Genomic DNA, 21,741 nt, shown 5'->3' with positions numbered 1-21,741 from the left:
TGGACATCCCCAAAGGATTGATAAGTTAAAAGTGAGGAGCTGCTACATGATGAACAGAAAATGATAGCAGGATTTCTTTTTTTTTTTTTAAGGAATGGAATAATGGAAAGATCTCTTTTACATTAAAAAATAACTTCTGTACGTACAAGGGGAAAGAATGTGTCTTTCATTGAGCTGGTCCAAATGATGGACCTAAAGACAATGGAGTTGAAAATAGACGTATACCAAGCCAATGGTACAGTGACTATTTCACAACAGGAAAATTCAGTCAGAGGATAATCAATCTAAGGTTGCTGGTAGAAAGTTTCTTTTAGTTATTGTTAAGATATTTCAGTTTGTTGCGTCGCACCGACAGAATGACAATGCCATCCCTGGAGCCACATTGCTAGCTAAATGTTTCTAATCAAGGCTTTTATAAATGCTAGCCACTGTAATGTAAGCCAGTGTTTGGCAGTACATAGTGTATATTTTCCTGATGTTTGGACTACAGGGGGAAAAGTTGAAAGTAAACATCTTTACTGGTACCAGATGGTAACCAGCTCACAGTGGTGATATGTATTTCAGGTCTGGATGACAGCATAGATGCAGCTCTGTGTCTCAGAGACGGCGTGAACTGCTCGTTAACAAAGAGCTATTGTGCTACAGAGGCTTGTTACTCAATGTAACAACCAGCTTGAGAACAAAGTGTCTCTTTTTTTCTCTAGGAGGCCACAAAACTGAAATTTGGAGTCTGAAATCGTCACATCTTTGCTACGGGATGCTTTGATTACGAGTAGGAGACTCTGCAGGTGTTTTATAGTTACAGTCATGGTTAGACTTGTCATTAAATCACTGGTTAATTGGGTAGTTTATGAGATGAATATGTAGTTCTTTTATCATAGAATTCAATCTAGCTGATGCCAATTTCAGGACAATCACGATTACTGATTTACTCTTGGCTTAACATGAGATGAATTAATCCCTCCTGACTCTATATCTCTGTAAGCCCACAAAGATCAACGTGCTATACATTCCCATATGTGCCTCTGGATTTAGTAGATCCTCCCTGCAAAGCCTCTCTCCCCCAGAAATGAACAAGAAACAATGGGCGCTCTTTATCTCGTGGAAACATTTATCCTGGGACAATAAATGTTAAATGAGTGTGCTTACAGAGTAAATATTTCATGTGTATTTTAATATAAAGTTTCAAATGAAGTCTCATTTGTATGCTAAAAAAACTGGCTTCTCTACAGCATGCAAACTGACTTTCATTTAGGAATACATTAGCGCTGGCATTAGAGTTGCTGTTTTTCTGGACAGATACGTCGGGGGCATTAAAAAACGCCCTCCGCCATGTTCACTGTGGCCTGGCTCTGACAGTGTTCAGAATATTTAATGCCGCAATGCCGGCGCTCAAATTTCTCCTCTCTTTTCATGTTTACCCTTTAGCGAGGCTGTGGGAGGTTCAATCAGATCATGACTGACATAACGAGACAAAAAAATCGAGTTATCTCCAGAACGGTGACAGCATGTCTTTATTGAAACATCCATCACATTTCATCATGAATGGAGACAGTCAAGACATAGAGAAAAAAAGAAAACAAGTACAAAATAAGTAACGTCTTGTGTGTTTATTCTCCCCTGGCTCAGCATCTGGACGTGGTTATTTCCTCTTGTGACCCCAGAGGGAGCCTCGGCTGTGACAAAGGGACACACAAACTGAGCATTTTCTCGACTCCAGCAGAAAAACTCTAGACAGATGTGAGAATCCAAACCTGGACCAAACAAGGTACGAATCTCGGTGAGTAATCCCACCTCAGAATCAAATCAGCAAAATCCTCAAATCTGAAATCAATCCCCCAGAACTCATCTTCTGGACTCTTTGGTGGATCTAAGAGGGTTGGATCAATGTAAGGAAGATAAAGGCAATCCTACACGCCACATAAGGGATCAGGGAGAGGAGGGGGACCTGTAATCATGAGGATGTACTTCTGAAACCTGCACAATCCTCGCTGATCCACACGTGGCACAGAAGGATGAAAGTAGAAGTTTCAGTGAGGGCTCAGGAGTATGTGACGGCATCTCTTTGCCATATATACAGTTTGATCTAAATGCCTGTGAACGTGTTATATTTGAATTTTCATGCAGGTTAAACCTCTCACAATGTAGTTGTGAAGTCACTGAAATATTCTGAGTTAAGAAACAAGTACATTACGAAAAAGGAAAAAGGCTGTATCTACCTCTGCATCGCTTGCTGCAGGCGTTGAATTAAAATGACAAGGACTATGGTAATTTCAAAATAAAAGGATTTATACATATTGCTCACAAAGACAATGTTTACCGTTTATTCAAACAATGCATGTATATCAGTCTTTTAATTTTGTTACAAAACCTCTACTTAAAGTATCCCTTCTGGCCAAAAACAGAAACAAGTTATCAAAGTAAAACTAATTGGTGATTTAATATTTAAAATGTGTGCGTACAGTTATCTAAAACAGAATGATATCAAGGAAAATGTAATTGTTTGTGTGTGTGCCATGATGCTGATGAGGATTACTCACTTTCCTCTCAGGATTACAAAAGATGAATAAATCCCGCCCTACTCTAAATATGTTATCTGTACTCTACAAGCCCCCAGACACCAATCCTCTGTACATTCACATTCATCCTCGGTGGATTAGAACAGATTTGGTTTGTGTAAATCTTATAGCTTCAGTAACTAAGAAACAACTATGGAAGCACTTTATCTTATGGCAGGATTTTAACTAGGACATTATGTAGTAAAAAATCTGAATACTCAACAGATTCCTTGATGTGTTTTTTTTATCTCAAGTAGCATTTTAACAGAAGAATCGTCCATAAAACATACCAGGTAATTAATGTACTGACACACAAAGTGCAGCGCAGACAATAACAGTATCATCCCACTTCAATTTTTGGTTCTCACTCAGGAAGAAACCCCCAAATCCCTCCGTCATTTACTAAAGAGCTGAATCCCAGAGGCTCCACACGGAGCTCTTCAATGCGCTCTGATTGGTCAAAATATGACCACAGCCAAGTCAGACCTCTGACCAATCACAGCTCTTTGCGTCGTGTCCGTCCAGTGGCAGTCAGCTTGGTTAGTTGAGCTCTGAACTTTCCTTCTGTGTGGGTCACTGGAGGTCAGAGAGGAGAGAGAATCACTGTCAGTGTTAAGGCAGAAACAAAGACACACAGCGTCACTGGTGCAATAGAACCAGAACCAGCCAGTATCGTCTGACTGCAGAGCTGCAGAGCCAGCAGTTTGAGACCTGCAGGTCCAGTCCAACCTGCAGCAACTGTTGGCAAAGAAACTAAAAGATAAGCAGATCATATTGGTAGACGTAGATGTGCGCCATCTACAGGCAAAGAAAGTGATAGCTGATTTAATCTGAACACTAGTGTCACCTGCATTCAACTGCAATTTTATTTCTTTTTTGTACTGCAGCTCCAACTTATTTTTTTTTTTAACATAAAACCCCAGCAAAATGAAATAGTTTTGTTCACCAGAGCTTATTATCTGCTGAATAAGGAACAAGTCCTTCTTATGGTGAATCTGCTGTCCCACAGATTAATATGGAGGAAAGGAGCTCATAAAGGAAAATATAGAGGTGTAGGATTCAGAGAGTCAGAGGAAACAGTAAAGTCAACTGAATTTTTTCTTTTGAATATTTGAACAATGAACTTGGTGTCACTCTGAATTTATATAAATCTGTTTTTATAACTCAAACTCAGCATTTAGCTCTGGATTGGTGGCCAGTTTCACCCTTAGTGAAATCACTTACAGTTCAGTTCATGAATTAATCCAAAGGGAGACGAACAGTTAATTGTTTGTAAAAAAATCTTCCAGATAATTTGTGTGACGGGTGAGACAGTTAAGATTCATTTCTGTGAATGATTTTATTTTAATCAAGTGGTGGTGTAAGTTTTTAATGGTAAAACAATGGAGGTTAAAACAGAGTTTAATCAATGCCACCACTGCTGCCTTGCTGCATATTTGTCCCTGGTGGCCACTCGCAGTAGTGCGATAAAAAGAAATCTCCTGCGGCCCAAGAAGCAATCTCTCCCATACATCTCCATTATAAAAGTCTATAAAACTGTTGACAGACCACCTTGAACTAAAAACAAGGACAAGGTCTTTCTATCACAACTTTTTAGACTACAAAGGTTTAATATTTAGAACACGTTTCCAAAGCCTAGAAAAAATATTCTCATCACTCTCAGCTAAGTGGTGGGACACCTCGCAGCTTGTTTATAATACATATAAACCCCCTGTACACACAAAAAGCTATCAGCAGCTCTAGCAATCTGCAAGTGTGGCACTATTTGCCTGCAGGTGGCGGGGGAAAAAAACAGAGTAAACTATCACTTATTGCCTGTAGGGGGCGACATGTACAGCTATCTGCAGGTCTGCAAATGCGTTCATTTCCTGTAGATGGTGCAAGTTTGCATGACAGAAAGCGAACAGCTCCCCCTTGTGGAGAATCTGCAGCTACATTTAAGTTTCCGAGTAAGAACTTACCTATTGTACTTCTGTTAAGGAGTCTATCCCTCGAAATCCTTACAGGAAGTGTTCTCCTGAGTTCTCACAGAGGTGGGATTATAGTTAAGTCTGTGATAGTTGATGGGGTTTTGAGTCTATAAGCCTCTATGCTGCACTGTCTAATCTGCTGTTACAGTAAATTGCCGTGTGACTTGTCAAATCCTGCTAATCACAGTCCGGAACTGAAGCCACGGAGGGGATTTGTGCAGAAAACTGAATAACAACAAACAATGCTACAGGGACAAATGGCAGCCCACTCACAGCTGGAGCATATGCTTTAGAGGGAAATCAGCAGGGAACTCGCAACTTGATGAAGTGGGGAGAGAGGGATGAAGAGAGCGGTAGAAAGGCGGGGAGGGAGCGAGAGATTGACACGACAAGCAGAGGGAGTTGATTGAACACTGGGAAATACAATCAATTTCTCACCTGTTGAGTCACCAACAGTAAATTCCTCCGGCTTCAAAGGCTCGTCACTGTGTCCTGCCGGCAACGTCTGCGACTGGAAACAGCAGAGATGAAGAGGAGGGGGAGGAAAAGAGGAGGAAGAGAGGAGGAGAAAAAGAAAAAATAAACAAAACAGAATGAGAGGCGGCACAGGAGACAGCAGTTTTTCTGCAACAGATTGGCCGGGAAAGTAGGAGGATGTGATGCCAAGGTCAAGGAAATGCTGTGCGGGGGTGGCAGGTGTGTTTGTTTGTGCGTGTGTGTGTGTGTGTGTGAGAGGTTATTTTTGTCCAATCATTTAGTGAAGTTATTTTCTGTGTGTTCTTCTTCTACTTGCAGGGCACGGAGCCAGAGCAGGAGGAGGAAACATGTGCTCGCACTAATGACAGTGTCAGGACTGTCCTTGCTGGGGGAAAGAGGCGTGTCAAGGTGTGCTTCACTTCACAGACGACCGCATCAGACACGGCAGACCTCCGCTAAGTGACTCTGCTCCGAGAGAGTCCAGACATTAACCTTCAGTGAAACATTACGTGCAAAGACGTTCTGAGTTTGACTTCCAGGAGAAATAAAGCATTTCTGTATTTCTGAATGACTCTGGCTGTGTTACTCTGTCAGGGTTGATACGAGCAGGGAGGAAGCTCAAACCATTGCTCTAGGGATAAAAGATCTAAAAATGTACAGGAACATGTGGAGCATGTGATGGGTTGCCATGGATTCAGAAGGGTTAGTGGATGGAGAAGTGCAGTAAAGCAAAAGAAGGGTCCAAAGTGCAAGTGACAGCGTGTTTTATCTGCTCTATGCAGAACTGTAAGCTCAGGTTCGCTCTGCACTGGATGATGTCAGGTGTGTATTAACACTTTAGTACCAACAGGCTAACGGAGGCCGGGGGAGAAAATGTCCTACAAAATATTTATATAAGAAAAATTAGGAAATAAATCCTGAGTAGCCACTTAATAAGCAGCGAGTTTGGCAAATTTAAATACGCAAACAGCACTTCTGTTTGGTTTTTGGTAAAATAAAATGAGTTGGTTTTTTTTGGTTGGTTCAAAGAATTAAAACCACCAACTGCTGCATCCTTTGAAGTGAAAATCGTGCCTGAATTAAGAGCTGAATCATAAAGTCAAAAGAGAATCTATGGGCAACAATTTTTATTAGCGATTAATAATTTAAGGCAATATCGAGGAAAAGTTGCACGTCATTCTTTGAGTCCAGCTTAGCTTATTTGAGGGGTATCTACTTTTCTCTGCTCTGCATCATCATATGTGAAAATCTAAAGTATTGGTCAGACAAAACAGTCTCCTCAGAGAAACTGTGGTGGACATTTTCGACTGTTTTATACACAACACATTGATATGATTGGAAAAAGCTTTGTTCCTTGAGCTTTGACACTTAATCCTATTAATGACTAATTTCATGTAAGGCTTGTCCAAAGCCAACTTATACACAACTATTACATGCATTTCATATACATACAAAAATAATTGTGTCATTACACATGATTTTTTTTCTTCTGTAAGACAAAAGAAAAAGTGTTGATCCTCTCTCACACCTCCAAAAAACAGAAAACATGAGAAACTACAAGACAGAGAAATCCGTCCTAAATCTTATCACTGATCCTGATTTATGTGCTGCTGTATTTTCTTGGTGCGTGGGTGGGTGGTTTGTTATTCGCTGGCCACGCAAAAAAAAATGTTTGCAAAAAGATATCATTCTGGGCTCAGAAAGGAGATGCTTGATCTCAACACTGACAGGGAGCTTTAAAGTGGAGGCACAAGCCTTTACTACAGTTTGTCTTGTTAAGCTGCAAAGTCAAATGAGCTTTTCTGCTGTTCAACACAAACTCCACTCCGACAAGAAAATGGGAAAAGCTGATGATTTAGAAATTTCTCCTGAAGAAGCTGAAAGAAAAAAATCATCCATAACCCATATTAAGTATTCCCCTTTGAGTACCAGGATCAGTTTAAAACAAATCCATGTGTGGGCAGGAAACATTTGCTTCAAACAGTTGAGGGAATAGTGTTTCTTTTATACTTACATATGCACTGGCATATTCAATTTTGGTTCCCTTCAGTTCGGCTTTGAACTGAGTGAAAAACAGGTACGATTTCCCCTGGGGCCTGGCAGAAACGACAGGGAAATAAGTGTTACCGACGTTAGTTCATTTGCATTCGTGCATTCGCTTATTAAGTCGTTGTCGGACATGAATACATTTAAACCATGAGCTCTGTTGTGCTGTTTCTCTTCTCCCCTCCACTGGGACTGTCATGATTAACTAACATCACAGAGTGACTCAGTGGAAAGAGAAACAGGCGGGACCGATTCTCACTGAAATCACCCTGAACATCAGGGTCACTGAGCTGAAGAGAGTCTCGCCACAGAAAGCTTAGTATCCTCTGTAATCTGTGTGTGTGTGTGTTTATGTGTCTCACCTGAACACAGAGCAGGTAAACAGTCTGTCGTCATCACTCAGATCCACGCTCATCTGCCATTGCTGTTTGGTGAGAAAACAGAAGAATAAATATGCATGAAACCTGTTATAATCTAAAATCAATTATATGATACTAGAGACTGACAGCCAAAGAGAGAGAGAGGGGGGGAGAGAGAGGGAAAGAGACTCACCTCATTAGTTCCCCCTTGTGAGGCATAAGTGAATGAGCACTCATACTCCCTCTGAAATAAGAGAGTAACAGCGCTCATTAGTGCATAGTTTAATCTGTTCATTATGTTCATCATTAACATATCTATTACTTTTACATGCTTTTAATAACAATAATCTACACATAAAATAAATTACAGGTATTTCTGAACTGGAGGCAAAAGATTGCTGCTTAGTATAAGTAGTGTGTGTCAGTTTTGAATTCTTAAATACATTTATTTAGCAAACATACAAAAACATCAATTTTGCAACTTATTGCAATGATAAGCTCTTTTTTTCCTTCATATTATTATAAAATCACAGGGCTATTTCTACATATATTCCATGTTCTATACAAACAAAGCATAGCTGAAACTACTATAACTACATACGGCTGCCTTTTATGCCAAGTTTTTGTCCGTGATTAGTGCATAAGGAATTACTACTGAGCTAGGACCAGCTGAATAATATATACAATTAATTCCCGAATTTCTGCAAAATCATCATCCATCGTGTTATTATTCAAACTATTTTATGGAGAAAAAATATTGATCAATTAGCTACAAAAAAGAAGAATTACCAATAAATACAAAATGATTAGTTGCATTCCTAATGAACAGACATTTATTGAAAACGTTGCTTTGAAACTACATTGAAAAAATAATTAATTAGAACAGCCAATGAACGGAGCCGTTGTGGCACTTTGGGAGAGACGTGTCAGCCTCTCACGGGCTGTGTCGTCATCACGCTGCGACTACAAGTGTCCAGCGGAATGTAGTATTTCCACTTTTGTCAATATAAAGGTAAGATCTATCAAATGTGGACCACTTTTCTAAAAGAAACGTACCTTTTATATACACATTACAATTGGCAAAATGCTTAATTAAATTATTACCCTGTCAGCTACCTATGTTTCTATAACAATGGAGCGAATTACAAAAACCTGCACGATGAGTTAGCCTAAATTCAAACTTGCAGTAGACGGTATACGTTTAGATATAGCAAACTTGAGTTTAGTCCGGATTGAAATTCAAAACATTGGCTTATTCTGTATAATAAAGACAATACCAGATGTCACTTACAATGCTCTCAGTGAATGTGTGCACCATTCCTCCTGGTCTCACGTTGAAGTCAACCGTCTTTTTATTTTCAGGAAATGCATCAGTAGGGACAAAGGCCGCAACCAACACAAATACAAGCAAAATAGCCTGATGAAAAGCGCAAGAGTTGTTTTGGGTCGCCATCTCTTCACAGCTTCCTCCAGTCCTTAGATGTGTGTCGCTGTGAGTGGCAGACCGGCGGTATCCCGTCGGCTGTGAAAGTCGTCACAGCATGCGTCAGAAACCAAACCGAGGTACACAACCATCATTGTACACAACATACAACAAAACATTTAAAAAAAATAAACGAATATCCACGACACGATAATACAATACGCACTCATGGTTGACGGAGCTTACAAATGAAATGCTTTTAATATGAACGCATGTAAGTATGAGTAGGACTACAGAGTTCACAGTAACGCTCCCACTTATGGCCACATGGTGTCGACCTCGTTCAAACAAATTTGTACATGTATTTTTAACGCTATAAACAAGTCAAATAATGACTACAGATTAAATATATAGTAGTGAAGTGTTTGAAAAAAAATAATTTGAGTCTCGGTGAGCATCATAGTTCACGTTTGACCTCGGAGATAGCAGTTTGATCCACTTGGTTTTCATACACTTACATCTCCATGATAACTGAGCAAATTCAACAAACTAATGATGGCCCAATAAGGGTTAAAACCACAAAAGAAGCTTGTGTTTAGGCCCCCAAATTGCCAGACATAAAATTGTTAATGCAATGTATGGACAAGAGGAGGTGCAAATCTGCCTACTTTTGTCTAGTCTGTGTAGTTTTATGTCTCAATATTCCTCCTCCCTATAGGGACAGGGTTGGCTGGAAACTACAGAGCACCATGTAACTCACACAAACACACCTCTGCTCGGTTATATATATGCTTTTGCCTATATGTGTTTTTTTGATTGCCTGGCTGTTGCGCAAGGTATAACATGCAGGTGTAAAAGGTACATTGCAACGGCAGGGTGCAAATATCATTGCTATGTGGTGTGTCTGGTTTATGGTGGGTGCACGCTTTATTGATTTGATTTCTTCATCTTATGCATGATTATGGAAGCCATTGGTCATTCTTGTATTCCTATGTGTTTACCCCCAATCTCAAGCACATTGAGCTTACCTGAAATGGAATGTGCTATATAAATATTGCTATTTTAAATTGGTTGGCAAAATAAGTCTTCCATTTATATTCAGGCCTGCTGTAAAAAAAATATGGTGTTGCGAGTTTCATCAATCAAAACTAGACAGCTTCCCAACAAACCTGAGATTTTTTTCCCAGTCTCAATAACAAGTACAGTAAATTCCTCTCTATTTCACAGTAGAACAGCATTTCATATAAGAGGAGACATAAACAGTCTCATGTCTGCTCCTACATATGTGTGTTTTTATATGTGTGTCTCTGGAGCCATGAACATCCTCCTCCTGACACACGAACATGTGTTTTGCACGAGAGGAGACCCCAGAACATTGTCTGACACTCATGTGCAAAACCCATAAAACAATGCAAGCATTTAGAACCAAATTCAGAGCAAATATAAGTGGAGAGTTTCAGCTGAATAACCTGTCCGCCCCCGTCACCCTTCACTTATCCTCACCTCCTACACCTCCCTCTCCTTCCCTGTTTGCAGCCTCATCAGGGCTCCCACTTCCCAGCCCAAAAATAATACAATAACCGGATTAAAAACAGCATGCATCCACTCAGACAGCCTGTAGAGTGTTTTGATATTTACACAGCAGCTCTGGTAGGAAAAGTACAGCAGTCATTAAGCACACATTCTTCTATTTCAAACAGATAGAGCCGTTAAATCTGTAATGATGTCTAAAAGGTCAGACTCGAGGAGTCCTCGTCCTGCCCAGGTAAACATTGTCTCCTTTTTCAAAATGTCAAAAACACTCGGCTATGTAGAACCAAGAGGAGGAAAAATACTCTCTCATTTCCACTGTGCGCACACAAACAACCTCTGCTCTTTGCTACAAATAAACATTTCTCCAAAAGGTAAATACAGACAACACAGCCAGACGGAGGAACAGAAAATTAGTACGGATTTGGCGTCAGGCTATGTTACTAATGATGCAAGCTCACACTCAAAGACTCTACACACACATCAGAGAGCGTTAAGAATCAACACTTCAGTGTGTCAGTGGTTATATATGTATTGATATAAATATACCAAAGCTGATTTAACACTTACAAAAAGCTGCTAAAGAGCTGAATCATTTACATCATCTGCTCTGGATGTCATATTGTTGATGAATGCTTTATTATTTGTTCTCTCATGGTGCTGTTGTGTGAGTCCAAACTTCATCTGAATGTGGTAAATGACCTTTGAGGGAGGATGATTTATATGAGCACATGCATAGTGTTGATTATTACACTGTCAAGGTTATTAATCTCCTTAATCCCACAGACTCGTTAGCAGGTCAATTATAATGGACTCATACTATTTGAAAAAGCTTTGGTCAAACCTGCAAACGTTTATTTAGTAACAAATGTAACACGCAAAAAATATCCAGGCGTTTCCACTTGATAAAATGGTACAGCTAAAACAAAAATATCCTCCGAGAATTGATGCTGTTAAACATTTTGTCAATTTTATTGGTTTAACTCTGCCTTCATTAGCATTGGTTGTAGCTGCAGCAGGCAGATGTCTTAACAAAGAAGCCCACTGTACACTTCCTGCTCAACAGCAAACAGCAGACAAAGTTAAAGACTAGCTGGTGAACAAAATGGAGCATTTAGCCGCTAAAGAGCCAAGTATTTCATAGGATTTGCTTGGTACATTTGTCTGTTTTCCAGAAACAACTTAACATAAAAAGCTAATGTTGCTATAGCTGTTGGATGAGCTAATAGTACAAGGTTTGCTAACATGTTGACCATTAGTAAAAAGAACCGTGTGTATAAATATGAAAGCATTAGAGTTGGGAATCTTTGAGTCCTTGGTGTCACAGTTTGATTCTGAATTGATTCCACATTGACTTAATAGAAACATGCTTTATTTTAGGCTCTTACTGCACTGAATCCTATATGAAGGGTAACCCACAATTAAGCTAACGTGTCATGCTGAAGGCTACTTTTTGACCAAATATCACATAACAAGTGAGAGTATGAAACTTATTCAATATAAAGAAGTTGACTTCATTCATTTATGAACACGTTACAGTTCTCACCAGAATTCACCCTGAATTTTGTAAAGTGTGAGTTGGTCTGTTTGAAAGTGCTGTGCTGGGAGTTTTGATGCTCCACTATGCTAATGTTAGCATGTTGTCATGCAAAGCTAATTATTAAGTGATTGAATCCAAAATGAGCCCTAATGTTTGTTTTATTAGACGATGCAGATATCTCTAACATGTACATTCTGTGGGTGCTGCACTGTGCTCATTTTTGTTCCTTAAAAATAACATTATTGACAACGTACAAAACTGGATTTTTAGCATTTGTTACTCAGAATCACAGAAGCTAAGAATCGCTTTTCCCCAACCGTAATTTTTGTTTCTCTGAATCCATCAGACTAAGAATTAGCTAAACTCAAAGAAAGCATCTGAAGGTTGCAGGGGTCAGTATTGGTGTTTTTGAGTGTGTCTGTACGAGGAGCAAACTGACAGCCATGATGTGTCACTGCAGTCTCGCCTGTTGGCTCTGTCTCTTGTTGACAGGTAGTCTCAGACAGTTCGGCCTCTGGGCACAGCCTCACACACAGTCCGCCCGTGATAACCATGGTTTCTGTGGTGCTGCTGAGGTCAGCAGTTTGCACTCAGGTTTTTCTGTCCGTCTGCGGATCTGTGGAATTTCTCTCCTCCTCGCCATCTCCAGCGTGGGGGAAGGCAGGGACGCTGTGCACATCTTTGCACGCCCTGCAGGCTTAACACGTCGGCCTGCCCTGAGCAAACAGCACCTGTGGAGGAGGGGGAGGCTCTGCCCTGACCCCCGTCACACTCAGATTCACATCAGCGGATCACCTCGAGGCTCTCTGACCAAAGATGGTGAGGACTCGACAGAGAGGCCATGTTTGGGTGAGAGGATGAGTGAAATGAGTTTAAGCCCAGAGTGGTGTGAATACGTAGACGTTGAGATTTTCCCATTTTATACATCCATGTACCTGGAGAGCAACATGTACACAGTTTTCAGGTACTTTTAATGATAATTTACAAATTGTTGAACTTCTTTATACTTTATATTTAACCTACAAAAACATAAGCTGATAGAATACAAAATAAAGCATGTGATTGCATGTAAAAACTTGTTGGCTTGTGACCCCTTACACTGGTCACAGTGTATGAGAAATGTACACTGTAACAAATGACACCTCATACAGTCAAATCCTTTTACCCCAATGCTTTATATTTAACATTACAAGCCTGTGAAGTGATGTATTTGTGCTGGACAGCAGAGAGGATGAATTATGTTTAAAATAGTTGCGGTAATTATTAATACCCATTTCCACGCCACAGTCGGACAGTGCCCTTAATAAATCTGGTGACAGGATGTAAACAGAGCGAGACATTCCCAGACGCCTCACATGGAGTTATTAGCAGTTGAATAAATGTTTTCCCAATCAGTCATCCGCTGTAACACAACATGACAAACACGCAGAGACAGGCCTGTGGTGTGAAGCTCTCTGTCTTCTGCTGTCATTTCCGAGAGACGTGAACGTGCTAAGAGCTAAGTCAGGTATTTCTCTGAGGCGTGTTATTCCAAGATGGATATATAAGAAATGTGACCCTCCACACGCTAATGGCCCTTAGCTTCAGTTAACTGCTGTAAACGGTAGATGTGCAAAGATGACTTCATGTTGTTAAATGTTTGTGATTATTTAGAACAAGTGAGGTAAGGAATCAAAACAAATCTCTTTATTATAAAATTTAACACAAATTCAAATCACTTTTTAAACAGTTAACACTCAAAGAAATGCAGAAACTCATACAACCACATTGTGCTAAATGCATGCATGATAGTATTTGGTTATAAATCCCTAAATCCAACACATATGTGGTCAATATTACGCACAAGATTTTAATCCTGACGAGACAAAATGGATGTTACATTTCAGACCAGAAGAGAGCACCACTGTTTCCCTCAAAATGAGCAGCAATTCAGTCATAAAATGTGATGCTAATCATCATGCTAATCATGCTTTCCTCTAGTTTCTGCAAACATACAGCAAACAGGACACTCTCGCATTGCTTTAAAATCCACTAAAACGTATACAGTATATCCCTACAAAGAACATAACTTAACAACTAGACAGCCTGGCTGTAGCCACAAGATATCCTATGACATAAATACAAACAGATTAATTCATAAAGTACCAGATATTCGGATGTAAAACAGCTGCACAAAAAAAAGTTGCAACTGCACATTAAGAGCAAAAAGAAGGCACTAAGAATTGGCTTGTGGGAAACCTTCAGTCAGGTCAGCTTCTGTGAAACAAAAGGACATCGGTGATGTGCTGTTCTTTTATGTCTGATTTTGGCTATAATATGTGGACACTATAGCACTGACTTACACAGTGATCCTGCAGTTTCTGGCCTGGACGTAGCTTCCTGTGTACCTGATGTCGCAGCGCACCTCGTTGTTGGAGAAGTCTGACTCCTGAACCAGCTGAGACGGGTTCACTGTCACCTGGAAGACAGCAGAAATATCAATGCTATTATTTAATTTTAGTCCAGTTAAAATAAAGATTGTAATATTGTAATAATGAATCTGATGATTTTTAATCTTGTCCTGTTCATGACGCATTTCTACCCTCCCACCTTGAGTATGTAGTTTCCAGGTGGAACATCAGTGATGTCAATCCACTGGCAGTCGATGTTGGCGTGATATGTATCGTAACATCCGGGACCGAGCCCCTGAGAACAAAACAAACCTGTTTAACTGCTCTGTTTGCTTGAGGAAAGAATTCATCTCAAAGTAATCAATCATCATCTAATAAAATCCATAAATGAAACAGTCAAACACACTTGATGAATTAATAAAGTAATGGAACGATTGAACAAGAGACCGACCTGTGTGTGAGCGGTGCAGGCGAAGCGTCGCCGTGTTCCCGGGTCACACGATGTATCCTCCAGACAGAAACTGGCCTTGTGTCCTTCAGCGACCTTCTGCTCAGTGGAGACGTCCAGCAGGTCATAGTTACTGAAGGCCTCCATACTGTGATAATGCCTGCAGACAGAGAGACAGACAATGTGTCTAACATTCTGTTGTCTCAGCTCATATTTTTTGTGTTGTGAATAAAATACAAAAGTTATTCACGCATAGGAAGATACTGCATGTAATGTGAACCCCTTTGTGTTCTTAGATTTGATCAGTGCCTGAAAAAACAGTAGTTAACACAAAATGATGCCGCTGCTGTGTCTTAAATGATCAAATCGAGCTTTGGTTATTTTGTACAAAAGGTTATGGCCTCTATTTGGCCTCCGTTCCTTGCTTCAATTATTCATGTTCAAAAAGCAGGTGTATTTATTGAACTAAACAGGTGCCGAGCAAATGGTAATTGGCTATTTTAGAAAGAGCTTTTATCCAGAGTGCTTTGTAATTATGCTCACATTCAACCAAACACACATGCGTGGCAGTGAGCCACCAGGCGGGCCTAAACATCAGGATCAATCATCTGTTTAGAAATGTGTGTATTGCCTGGGGAAGCTTCAACATATGGACAGGAGTAGTTGGCAATCAGGCCGCCAACCCTCCAAAGCTTCAACCCTCTCCCTCCTAATTTTATTTTGGTTTGCAAAGGAAAACAGGACAAAAGATCTAGCTATTGATCATGGCTTTATGAGATTGACTGCAGTCTTAGTGATAGACGTGTTCATTAATTTAATGGGTTTCTTTGCACATTTCTTATTGAAACAGCACTTTTGATTTCAACACTTAATGCATATTAAATGTTCCATATTTTTTTACTTTCTGTGGAGACCCTTGGGAGACTAAATCTCGGTATGTTGCAGCTGTGAGACGAAAAGAACAACAGACAAAGCCTGAAAGAAACTGCAGACTGATTTATAAAAACAAACTCAACTCAAACTCTCACAAAGTCAGAGAGGTCAAAATCCAGAGTCTGCCCATTTCCCTAAGGGGACAATAAAGCATGTTGTATCATATTGTAACGTATTGTATCATATCGTGCCATATTGAATTACAATGTACTGTATTATGACGTATCGCATCGTATCGTACCGTTCCATATCTTATTGTATTGTATTGTACTATATTGTATCGTATCGGAATGTGCCGTATTGTGTCGTATCGTATCTTATATCATTGATTTGTATGGTATTGTACTGTATCGTACTGTATTGTATCATATAGCAATTTACTCTATTGTGACGTATCATAGCGTAGCCTATCGTTTCATATCTTTTTGGCATTGTATCGTACTGTATTGTATCATAATGTATCGTATTGTATCGCAGTGTACCGTATCATGTCGTATGGTATCGTATCATGCATGGACTAACTGTGTTAGTCGTGTATAATAATACTGAACTCACTGATGACAGCTGTGCCATTCCCACTCATGTCTGGGCTTCATTGGGAGGAAGTCTGCTGTTCCCTGGTTCTTCACTCGCTGAGGGAAGCGCAGCAGGACTCTGTAGTCCAGATCCCTCACACTCGGATGATACGCAGACCTGACAGAAAGGGGAAACAGGAAGAGAATGAGCCGAGTTCACCTCGAGTATCTTCACTGTGAGCGGAGAAAACCACAGAGGGCACGGCTGGAGTTGACTTGTTTCACCTTTTTTGTTTTTGGTATCTTAACATCACATTATCCTTTACTCACACGCTTCACTGCACACTGAACTCCGTCTCTTCCTCCCTCGCCAGTGTACATAATGTTGATTTACTGTCACAGTCACTGAGGTGGTTTTTGGTCTTGCCTCAGAAGTTTTTGCGCTCACCTCAGGAATCCTTTGCTTTCATTTCAGAGCGTCTTTTACTTGGCAAAGCGGCTGCTCGGATCAGAGGACTGAATCTGCTTTGCCAGGTTTGTGTCAAGCCGCTCTGTCACTCAGCGTCCATATGGGACAGAGGCCAACACGCATCATGCGACAATCTCCAAAATGTCTTAAATGATATCCCTATTTGTTTACTTATCTATGTATACTCTCAAAGGAAAGAGACAACAAAAGACTGACACTTAATTTTGTTACATCTTCACTAATTCACAGAGGAAGAAATCAGTGTCATGTCAAATAAATGTGTGCACCTGGACAGACAGTTCTCTTCAGCAGCACAGCGGAGTGCGTACATCTGCACTCTCTGGATGTAAGAGGCAGCCTGGATGTAGTAAGGGTCGGGAACCAAGTCTGGGAGACCTGCAGGAAAAAATCAGTCCATAACTTCAAGTAGAATAGAAATAAAACAAACAAGGGTAATTGGACACAATCGAAAAAATACAGAACTGTAGTGTTTTTGTTGTCAAACAATAATGAGGATATATTGTTCAATGTCATTTTAACTTTATATCTGAGTGCATTTCATATTAAATTTTTAAAAAGCAAACTTTATAGAAACATTGATTTCTTCTTTATTCTCACCATTGTGGAAGAGCCTGGTGCCATACCCTGGTGCTGGTGGAGGGCGCACGATCCTGTTCCTCCGGTCTGCTGGATAAACATCATAGAAAACTGAGTTCCTGTGATGGATGCTGTGCGGATCTTGGGGGTCACTCATTTCAGTCCGTGCTGTATCCGTCCTTGGAGGAAAGTGTATATCTACAGCGTTGCTGGACAGCGCAGTGGGAGAGACATTTGCCTCCGCTGTGACTCTGGTCAGTGACTGCGCTCTTTGCGCACTGTGAGCGTCGACCTGCTGCGGGATGCGACGCGCAGTCCCACTGTCCTCGGCCATAGGGACCCATCCACCTGTGGTAGGTGACCGGGCATTGGAATCGGAGCTGTCAGATCGTATCCTTCCGTCTCGGCTGTGCGTAAAGTCCGATGATCTTACCGGTAACGCAGTGGCCTGTTGTGCGCCAGCATCATCTCTAGCCGTGCTCCGGCCTCCTCGTGGGATTCCGCTGCCGGAGAACTCCTGGATGGAGGTGAAAGCAGCAGCGCTGGTGTTAGACGGTACCTGTTGTGAACGGTGTCCCACAGCTGCAGCCTCTCTGGTGGTTGTGATGCGAAGTGAGGACTGACCGTGTGTCCCGGGTCGTCCAGAGGCGAGTAAATACTGACCCGAATCAGCACCAAGAACCGACGCATCCATTTGAATGATGTTTTGTTGAGAGTGACCCCCGGCTGCGTCCTGTAGGTCCCCAGACCTGGTTCTGCTGGATCTGCTGAGCGCAGCAGTAGGGTGAAGTCGGTTAAAATTGTTTTTAGTTGTCAGTAAGAGCTGAGTGCGTCTCCTGGTCTGCGCCGGTAAGCGATATTGAGTCCCCGTGCTCAGTAAACTGTACACCTGCCCGTTATTCTCCCACTGAAACCGGTGTCTCCACGGTCCGACACGTGCGCGTAAATGGTGCTGACCGGTACCCAAACACACCAGAAAATGGAGCAGGCAGATTAATAGCAAAAACTTCTCCATGGCTCAATGTGATGGTGTCTCCATCCGATGAGCTTTAACACTGAGACAAAAACAACGAACATTAGAGTTTGACAGGGGGGATTGGGTGGCGTTTTGGATACACTCTACTCCGTCACGCAGTTGCGCACAGCATCACTGAAGAGAGAGGGGGTCTGGGTTGAGCTTCTAATGTTTGTAATGTGAGATACACCCAGAGAAAAAATGCCTTTATCCGTTCACAGGGACGAGCTACTCATGCATCAGTTTACCCTGTTCACCACCGTTAGTGGGTCACGAACAATTACCCAAATACACAAAACCGTCTGGGTTGTGCGTCCTGATTTAATTTGCGAACATAATGCCAGCGATTCAATGCATTTATAAGTCCCAGCCTGTTTTTATTATAAGTGCATTAAGATATTAATGACTCTAGTTTATCATATAAGAGACTGACAATGCAACACTGACCACACTGAGTGTATTCAACCTGTTGATTCTCACACTAAGACCAGGTCGACCTCTCCACCACATGATGGCAGTGGACCCTCACTGTAACTCAGCGCTCCGGTGACGCGCGCCAATCTGAGCTATTTTTATCAAAAAGTCTCGTGACTTATGCGTGTAACATCACTTCACTGGCTGTCATGTTCAGCTTTCCTAAAGATAGGACAAATTTGTGAAATAAGTTAACCTACTGCTCTATTAAAGGAAACTGTATTCATGGATCCCATTTAGAAGTCAATTAACCTTTAATTGCTTTGTGAAAGCATACAATCTATTGTGAATCTATCAACATGCAGGGATATTTAAGGAAAATAACACCCATCTTATAACCCAAAGGACTTCAGCACTTGATATCTTGTGTGCTGTGTGACAGCCTTCAAAGTTCTTTACTCGCTGCAGAGTTTTAATGTGCTTGACATCCAGGCTAAAGACCACTTATTTTTTGGTACATTTGACATCACATGTTTATATTTGATATTCTAAATGTTTTACTTTATACCATCATGTTTTTGCAGAATGGGTGATGTCAAATGAATGTAAGATTCACAGCTGGTCTTAGAGTAATGGCTGTTCTAATTAAAGAGCTCATATGTGAATGTTTTGGAGAGTTAAATGAAGGCTTATTCTATCCTTTTCAAACCTAAAGGATTTTCAAGGCCTCGTATCAAATCCTCCATAACGTATGCACATTACCAGACAAAGACTGTGGAAAGACTACATTCTCCAGAGGAAGACAGGTATCTCAGGGTTTTTGGTATGTGCCTCACCTTCCCCCCAGTTAAGCTCCATTCAGCCTCTAACACAGTTACTCTGGCTGTTTGGACGTGCAGGCACACTGGTAGTCATTAGCGTGGTGCCTGTCCCGAGAACATTGTGACAAAAGAAAACAAGCACACTAGGGATTAGAGGTCTGTGTGTATATAACCTCCTGTATCTGCTCCTGCACCAAAACACTATAAGAACCGCCCTCTAAATATACCCACACAGCCCTGCAGGCACTCAGGGCCTCTCAGCAATCTGTGGGGGAATTAATCCATGAGTGAGTGTGAGAGACAGGAGTGAGGCGTGTGTGTGTGTGTGTACGTGTGTCTGGAGGGACATAATTACGTGGTCCCGGTCGAGTTGGCTCAGGCAGGTTGTAACTGGATGGGTGTCATTCCTCCAGGATGTTGGGTGGCCTCTCAAAGTGTCGACACTTAAGATCCCAAGTCAGTGACTCCTCCGTCTATAACCTGCTGACATGCGTGATTTAAACCACAAGCACTCTCTTCCAACATGTGGGATCTGACACCATGAATGAACGCGGGCTTTGGTTTCCCTCAGAATTACTTGGGGGGCGTTAAAGAGGCGGGATGTTACTAGAGGCCTGTTAGGTTAAGATTGACGGAAATGAAAAAATCAACTTAACCAAAAGAAAGTGTGATTGGTTCTCTTGAGCGAGGCAGCCAACCCTATCGTTGAGATGAAAAGAAACACTACACTCACTGCACAATTCAGGAGGAAATATTTGACTTTTTACTTAATTCTTTTATCACCAGTAGTTACAATTTACTTTATTGATTAAGATTTTACAAACAAAACAAATTATCACACTGTAAAATGAATGTTAAATGGTCAATAAACTGCACTTATATTGAGCACCAGCATCTTCCTTTAAAAAAACATGTATGGATTTACAAACCTTGTAAATCATCAAACTCCTGCTTTATGTGTCAGTGAACATGCTGCATTGGTATCAATTAGACTACCTGCAGTATATATGAACTGTGTCAAAACAAAGAGGGAGTTTGACTTGGCTCTACCTTGACCAGTTGCAACATTAAAATGCTGCTTACAGCATGTTTCAATATTACATTGTAAGTAAAAGTACATCCAAGTTAGCAACAAAATCTACTACATACAGTATATACATGCACTCATAAAGCAACGCAATTGGGATTAGGATCCTATTATTTTATATTATGTAATTTATTATAATTAATATTCTTATTATTTATATAGAGTGATATCTGATGCTTTGAGGTGTAAGCAGTATTTTATGTTTGTGTCTCATTAAGGAGCAAATTCTAACTACTTTATATACAGTTGGATTGGTTACTTTATAAGAATACATGATAATTCATTAACTGGTTATAGGTTTTGAACGTATAATATGGATCTGCAAATTACTTCTAATGTATTAAAAAGTACATTTCTCTCCAACATGTTGTGGAGTTGAAGTAACATACTTCCCTTTTAAGTGCACTTAAGGACAGAAGTTGAGTAAAATGCAGAAAGTTGTGTCCCAACACGGGGTCTGAATGTTATCATGAGGATGTTTACTCTAGTTTACATTTACAACACTGTGGAAGAGTTTTTAACCTCAGTGTCCCGGGACGCACATTGAGAAGACATCTGTTAATGCAAAACAAAGGCCAGATTCCAATGAGACATTTAAGAGGTATAAAATGGACGTGCATAGAGTCACACAGCAATGTTCTGTATGTGTGTACACATGCAAAAACTCTCGTCATAAAAACAGAAAATAGCCTGCATCCTCGGCCTAACAATGCTCTTCTGATATTAGTGACTTTAAACAGGCCCACACTGTGAGTAACAAGGTCAGACCTGTTTTTCCTGTAAAGCAGCTTAATGCAGCCACTGTTTCACACAGTTCAAAAGCGCATTAGCTGACGTGTGCCAAAAAACGTACACACTGTTTTTAAAAAATGCTCCAATACAGGGAAATGTTTTCTTTCTGAGGTTAATGTGAGTCCTCTGTGAACAGATCCACTCGTGGACGTGCCGTCACTGCCGTCACACATGCTGCTGTCATTTTTAGCACCGGGAGTCCAGGCCAGAGCGGTTCACACCGCGTCCACCTGTTAGAGCGTCACGACAGTCACCTTGTCACTCCATTTCCACACCACACACACATGACAGATTACACGTTAATACTGCTGATGTCATGAGTAACTCAAGGCATGGTTGTTACCAATAGCGTACTCA

The 21,741-nt window shown here is 40.9% G+C and overlaps 2 protein-coding genes across 2 annotated transcripts; both read right to left on the bottom strand.

Annotated features, from left to right (window-relative positions):
- Nucleotides 1–1,496: 1,496 nt before the first annotated feature.
- On the bottom strand, nt 1,497–8,920 carry mydgf (myeloid-derived growth factor). The gene is made up of 6 exons (XM_069680612.1): nt 8,702–8,920; nt 7,604–7,654; nt 7,414–7,475; nt 7,020–7,101; nt 4,967–5,039; nt 1,497–3,134 (listed from the first exon to the last, which is right to left on the bottom strand). Exons 1-6 carry the CDS (start codon nt 8,861–8,863, stop codon nt 3,055–3,057), a joined length of 510 nt encoding a protein of 169 aa, XP_069536713.1. The 5' UTR covers nt 8,864–8,920; the 3' UTR covers nt 1,497–3,054.
- Nucleotides 8,921–14,241: 5,321 nt separating this feature from the next.
- loxl5a (lysyl oxidase-like 5a) lies at nt 14,242–18,270 on the bottom strand. Its single transcript, XM_069680643.1, has 6 exons — nt 17,277–18,270; nt 16,946–17,054; nt 16,230–16,367; nt 14,745–14,901; nt 14,493–14,588; nt 14,242–14,361 (listed from the first exon to the last, which is right to left on the bottom strand). Exons 1-6 carry the CDS (start codon nt 18,268–18,270, stop codon nt 14,242–14,244), a joined length of 1,614 nt encoding a protein of 537 aa, XP_069536744.1.
- Nucleotides 18,271–21,741: the final 3,471 nt, after the last annotated feature.

This window comes from Semicossyphus pulcher, unplaced genomic scaffold (genome assembly GCF_022749685.1).
Source record: "Semicossyphus pulcher isolate SPU_LCO1_2020_fin unplaced genomic scaffold, fSemPul1.0.p SCAF_4, whole genome shotgun sequence".
NCBI classification, from domain to species: domain Eukaryota; kingdom Metazoa; phylum Chordata; class Actinopteri; order Labriformes; family Labridae; genus Semicossyphus; species Semicossyphus pulcher.
Note: the sequence above shows the minus strand (reverse complement) of the source record. Positions and strands in the feature narration are given on the sequence as shown.